This window comes from Symphodus melops, assembly GCF_947650265.1.
Source record: "Symphodus melops genome assembly, chromosome: 4".
NCBI lineage: Eukaryota > Metazoa > Chordata > Actinopteri > Labriformes > Labridae > Symphodus > Symphodus melops.
The window spans coordinates 13,426,373-13,432,372 of NC_136694.1; the positions used below are offsets into that span (position 1 = coordinate 13,426,373).

General features: G+C 43.3%; 1 protein-coding gene across 4 annotated transcripts in view; it reads right to left on the reverse strand.

Moving 5' to 3' along the window:
- The window catches only part of plxna1b (plexin A1b), a 180,199-nt gene that overhangs the window by 68,123 nt on the left and 106,076 nt on the right, over positions 1-6,000 (reverse strand). For all 4 annotated transcript variants that reach the window (XM_079342273.1, XM_079342276.1, XM_079342274.1 and 1 more), the window contains exon 9: positions 4,942-5,056. In XM_079342273.1, coding sequence (XP_079198399.1) covers positions 4,942-5,056 — 115 coding nt within the window. The remainder of the gene's footprint in view (positions 1-4,941; positions 5,057-6,000) is intronic.

The following is a 6,000-nucleotide window of genomic DNA, read 5'->3' on the forward strand; positions in this document are numbered from 1 at the left end:
AAAGGTGGATATCATTCAACTACTCGCCCACTCCAGCCTCCCCCTCACCCGTGTGCCCCCCGCAGCCCCCTGCTGCTGGTTGTGCTTTGTCCTGATAAGAACCAGTGACAGCCACACACACGTACACACATACTAAAGCAATATAGAAAAAAAAAAGCCCACATATATCCCTGCACACACACAGTGAGGCCCCTCAAGCAGCCTTGGCCTACAATCTGTGGGATGTCCTTCTCTGGAGAGTGTGTGTTTGTTTGTGTGTGTGTGTGTGTGTCAGTGTGTGTTCTGCTCAGTGTCTGAGTACCAGCCAGGGTAAACACAGTGTGCCAGAATGTCACGGTCCGGGGCCTTCACACCTCCATCACAAATAACCCTTTCAGCCATACAGAGAGAGCGAGAGAGAGAGAGAGAGAGAGAGAGAGAGAGGGAGAGGGAGAGAGAGAGAGAGCGAGCGAGCGAGCGAGGAGGGAGAGAGAGAGAGAGAGAGAGAGCGAGGAGGGAGAGAGAGAGAGAGAGAGAGAGGGAGAGAGAGAGGGAGAGGGAGAGGGAGAGAGCGAGCGAGCTCTAGGTGATAGGTTTTAGTGTCAAAGAGAACTTGTTGAAATATATTCATTCGTTTTATGACCCTGAGTAGAGCTTATATCAAGCCTCTCTCATGGTTTTAGAGTCTCAGGACCTTGGGTCGTACGCAAACATTATATTTGTCTAATTGGAGACTGATAGTAGATCTCGAGTACAAAACAGCGGTGTGCCCACCATAAAAACTCCAGGGCGGCTATCAAACAGATTCAGGCTTTCTGTTCAGAGGGCCTTTAGTTCAAGTATTGATAGGTGTCTCTGCTTAGATCATTGAACCTATTGTGCATCTGTGCAGGAGTGGGTCAGAAGCAGGACATGAAGTTGAATTTATAGTACAAATTGAACACTGAGACCACACATGCCATCCCAAGGAGGTGTTTAGGACACGCCAGAAATCAGCATATTCACACAGCATGGAGATGAGCGCCGTGCAAAGTTTAGAAGAAAGTGCAGGAACAAACATAGTTTAGAAATGTAGCATCCTCCTAAAAAAGGTGATAAAACGGTGTTACTGTATGCTGAATTCAAACTTAGAGACACTGAAAAGGGAAGAGGTAATTGGGGAAACTGTCAAAAGTGACATACACAGAGCGTAGGGGGAAAAAAAGAAAAACAGCAGAGCTGTACTCACAAATCTCAATCAAGTTAACCGCTGCCTTGATTGCTGGAGTGAGACTGAGCTTCACTTTGCAGCAACACAAACACGCGAGCATGTCTTAACATAGCTGTGCCCACCACCAGAACCTTGCCTGGCACTCATCAAAGCTTTGGCTAAGAATATAACTTTCTCTCCGGGGGAGTTTAAGGAGGATGATAAGAAAAGCAAGAGCGGGAAATAAAGACGAAAAATAGAGAAACACATGGCAATCCGGCTGAAAGAGAGAGGGCAAAGAATAACACAGCAAGAAGACCTTCTCTCTCTCTCTCTTCAGCTTTTTAGTTTTTCTAATAAAGTAACTCTTACCCCTCTCCTGCAATTTTCCGCCCGGTCGCTCCTTAATTCCAGAATTTGTTTGTTGTGCCATTGGAGGCATTGTTGATTCATGCACATTTGATTTGGAAATGTCACTCATTAAATTTGTTTCCTCCTTGTTTACTCAGTCGAACAGTTTCTTTCTCTTTCTCCCTTTTGTATCTCGACACAGTCGCTTCACAAAAACAAAAAGCGCTTGCTCATTGGTTGCACTGATTAATAATTTTGTTCTTTGATATTTTTTCTTTTTCTTTTACCTCACTATTTGTTTGGCATCCAAACAAAACTTCTCCATCACAATGACGTTTTGCCAAACAAGCTTCACACAATGGAGGCAAACATCTTTGGGATAAAGTGGGAGTTCCTCCGGCACCACAAACACACATATACTGGATCTGCTGGGTTGCCATGGCAACATAAGATTAGGATACTCTCGGACAAGAGAGGCAAAACATGTTTTAAGGGGGAATGAAAGGAAAGAATTGAAGGATGAAGAGCAATAAACTCTTGTTCAGTTGTTTTTTTTTAGTACTATGATCAGAATGAAGATAATTTCAGCTGTCAATCTTTAGCTTATTTTTTAGAACACTGAAACTAATTCTGATGTATCATGATAACCTACAAAAGCAAACCCCACTGTCATCAACAGGATTAGTTACAGGTATTTCAATATAATAACTTACAATGCCTGTAACCACAGCAACCGGATAGCTGTCACACAAGCCAATTAAAAGCATGTTGACAAAAACGACCCACTATGAATGATACCTTTAACTGAAAGAAAGGAGACATGTCACACAAGGTTGTAGAGTTTGTGTTATGTAAAGGTAAAAAGAGAGAGAGAGAGAGAGAGAGAAAAGGAATTGCATTGTAACTGTAAGAGTGTGTGAATGTTCAACTGTAGGTTTAACTGTAAACCCTGGAATCAGTTCCTAAATGTACAGGCGTGGACATTTTATCCAGGTGGTTCCATATTCCCCACTTGCTTCACTGTCTAGTCAGTAAAAAAAGCATTTAGACCACACAGAGTCCCACCTCTCAACCCTGTGTAAGAATGTCTATCTGGCCTTTGATCACAGTCTGAAGATGAGACTTATTTAATCCTGCCCGACTGTGTTCATCTGCAGGAGAGAGCAGCAAAGGTCTGAGTGAAATGTCTGTTATCAGGAGAATTCATTTCACTCTTATGTTAAACACTGCTATTTGTATTCAGAGCTAAGCTACAGCACGCACACACGCACACAAAAAAATAGGATCGTTTGAGGTCTAAATTAAGGGTGCAAGCATATGTGTGCACGTCCCTGATGGCATGCCAACCCTTTCCCACTTCAGCAGCAGATAAAAAACCATAAGGTGCTAAGAAAGAGAGGCACATTTCTGCCCTCGCTCTTCTTTTTTTAACATGTATAATCCACCTACAGACAGGCAAGGTGGAGGAAAAAGAAGGATGAGAAAAGAATGAGGTGAATGAGCATCAAAGTGGGGAGGGATGAGGTAGAGAACGAGAGATGGGCCCCAGAGAGGAGAAGGATAAGTCTAGCCTACAGGAAGAGCTGTACTTGTTGGGGCATTGAGAGCGCAACTAATGGATATGGCAGCTAGGAAAAGGATGATAAATGACTCCTTATGTGTGTATGTGTGTGTGTGTACTTGCACATGTAGAATCTACACTGTAGCATAAAATACACAACATACAGTAGTTTTCAGGCTATGGGTTGTTTGCGTGTATGGTCGAGCAGATGAAGGCAGACCATGTGGTCGCTGGTTTCTTGGGCAGACGAGGTGACAGGAGAGGTCTCTCTGTCCACATGCCACTGTCAGCCAGTCTGTCTATCCATTCCTTCTTTCTTTCCTTCCTTCCTTCCTTCCTCCTGCTGCTGCTGCCTCTCTCTCATGCTTTCGCTACCTCAATCTTTTTTATCTCCCTCCTTAATTTTTTCCAACATTCCATCATGCTATCCTTGTCTTTAACGTCCACCTTTACTCATTCAAGCTTCTTATATTTAATGCATAAAACCCTGTATCTTAGGTACACCACTGCATCAGTTTAAAAAAAAACTATTTTCTGCCGTCATGCCAAAAAAACTGCAAAAAATATAGCAGGTGGAGAGGTGTAGACATTCGATAAAAACTCTCAATTCAACAGGTACTGAAGAGTTCTCCTCTCCTATCGTTCACACATATCATAACACGGTTTAAATGTTTGCTTGCGCACCTTGCTTTCCGAAATTTTTTACCTTCTACACTGCAGGCCTTTCCTGTTTATCCATCCGTTGCCCCTCTGGCCTCTCTCAGCTCAGAGCGTGCTAGCCAGCGCTCTCCCCATGTCTTGCAGATGGGCGCACTAATCCGCTAACATTAGCTCTGTGAGGCGTGAAGGCTGAGGCTAGTGTGCTGTTTTGGATGGGCTGTGGTTTCGCATGCTAATGTTTGGGATTCAGCACAGCGCCGGTTGAAAGACGAGATAAAGAGGAAAGTAATTGGATAAAGGTTGACCAATTAATAAAGGCTGGTGACTCAGAGCCGGTCAACAAGGGGGGGCTTTAATCTGCATAGAGATAAGTGCGGGAGTCAGGCCACAAACATTCGGAGATAGGCTGAAATTATGTAGATGTGTTTGTGTATTAGTTCGTTTATGTGCGTGAGGTATCAATCAGATAAAGCGCATAACTGTCAGTCACAGGGGAGTGCAGTGGATTTACATCCATAAGTCCACAAAGAAGATATGCGTTTGACTTCATTTCTCTGTGCCTGTTAATGTATACAAGACTGTTTGGTGAAGGAGAGATTGAAAAAAATGAAAAGAAAAGCAGGGTGAACACATAGCATTCCCGTGTGTCCATCACTAATATCCCCATATACACTGCAGCATTTGACAAACACTTGTTATGCTCTGTGTGTCTCCCGCTGTAGCAGCAGCTCTGAGAGATTGATATTAGCTTTTATGCTAATGCAGCATTTGGCTATGTAAGAACAAGGCAGTATTTCCATCGACAGCCATTCATCCCGGCCTGCTTATGGCCTTATGGGCCACGACAGAATTATTGCTGCACAGTACACAAGCTGTTGTCTCTGTGCCAAGAGCTGCTATCACACAAACAGACAGCAGACACACACAGCAGGGTTATGTAAGGAAACCCTAATGTGAAAGCTGTGAGGCCGAAGGTGCGCATCTAGCTGAACACAATGTGTGCCTGTGTTGTTGTTAGTTGCTCTTGTGTGGGAAATGCAATATATGCATGTATTAAATCTTGAATACATAAAACAATCATTTTCTCTGCATTTCACATTTATAACACTTTCAGGTTCAGAAGAGAACCCACTCAAGTGTGTTTTTTCTATACACCTGATTAAAAAAGACAATATGATTCACAAGTGAGTGTGAATCTTACCTCTGAGATGTTGACGCGTCCCTCCTGGAAAGAGCAGTCGTTGGCATTCTGGGTGCACATGTGGCGGTACTTGCACCAGTGGCATGGGAAGGAGCCGTTCACACAGGAGAGGCAGCTGAAAACAGAGAGCAGGAACCGGGAGTTAGCCATCCACCTGTTTTCTTATGCGAGTCTAAATTATTCATCCCACCGCATCATTTCTTAATTTGACAAAGCAGAGTGACGTTAATGAGTAATCATACGATGAAACAAAGGACAATGACTTTATACTGTGTTATAGACTTCGTGCCCCAATACAGAAATGTTGAACAACTTAAAGATGTACATTGTATGTACTGGAAGTACATTTCTGCCATGTCAGTTTCATCAGTGGCAATTTTGGAGTCGGTTGGGGTCCAAGGCCCTTCAAACAGCGTTCATTCCCATTATGTCATTAATGGTCTCACACCAGCACTCTCTTTTTTAAACAGAAGTTACGCATTAAGTGTCTCGCCTCCATATTTAGGGCCCAACAAGCATCATTTAATCATGAACTATTATATGGAGAACCGCAAGATAGAGCCATTTTAGGGAGGTTGCCTACTGTCATTGCAAAATTTGCACATTCTGAGCTACTACTGTCAGCCCTTCGGGGGCCCCTACTGGCCCGGGGCCCCTAAGCAGTTGCCAGTCTCGCCGGTCTACAAGCAGCGCCTCGGAGTTTCATTCTTCAAAATGAGCCAGGTTTAGAGAATAGTAGCCTTTTTGAGTGAGGCTCATTGCAAGTTTAGTGTTTAAGTGCATCTACCCTGACAGTGTAGTTTATAAAAAGAATGGGGAGAAACAAAATAAAGAGTTAAAAACAGAGCTAAGAAGTAAATGTGCCATTTGAGGAGTGGTAGCATTGGTACTGACAGAAGCATAACAGTGAAACTAATATGTACAGATCTTCAAAGCCCACAAGGTTTTCTAAAATTGTTACTCTAATGTCTATTTATCATTCAGTTTTAAAAGAGCTCTTTTCCCCATCCTGTCTGGAAACCTCTGTTCTTCTTCTCGTCTTTCATCCCTGAATTTCCA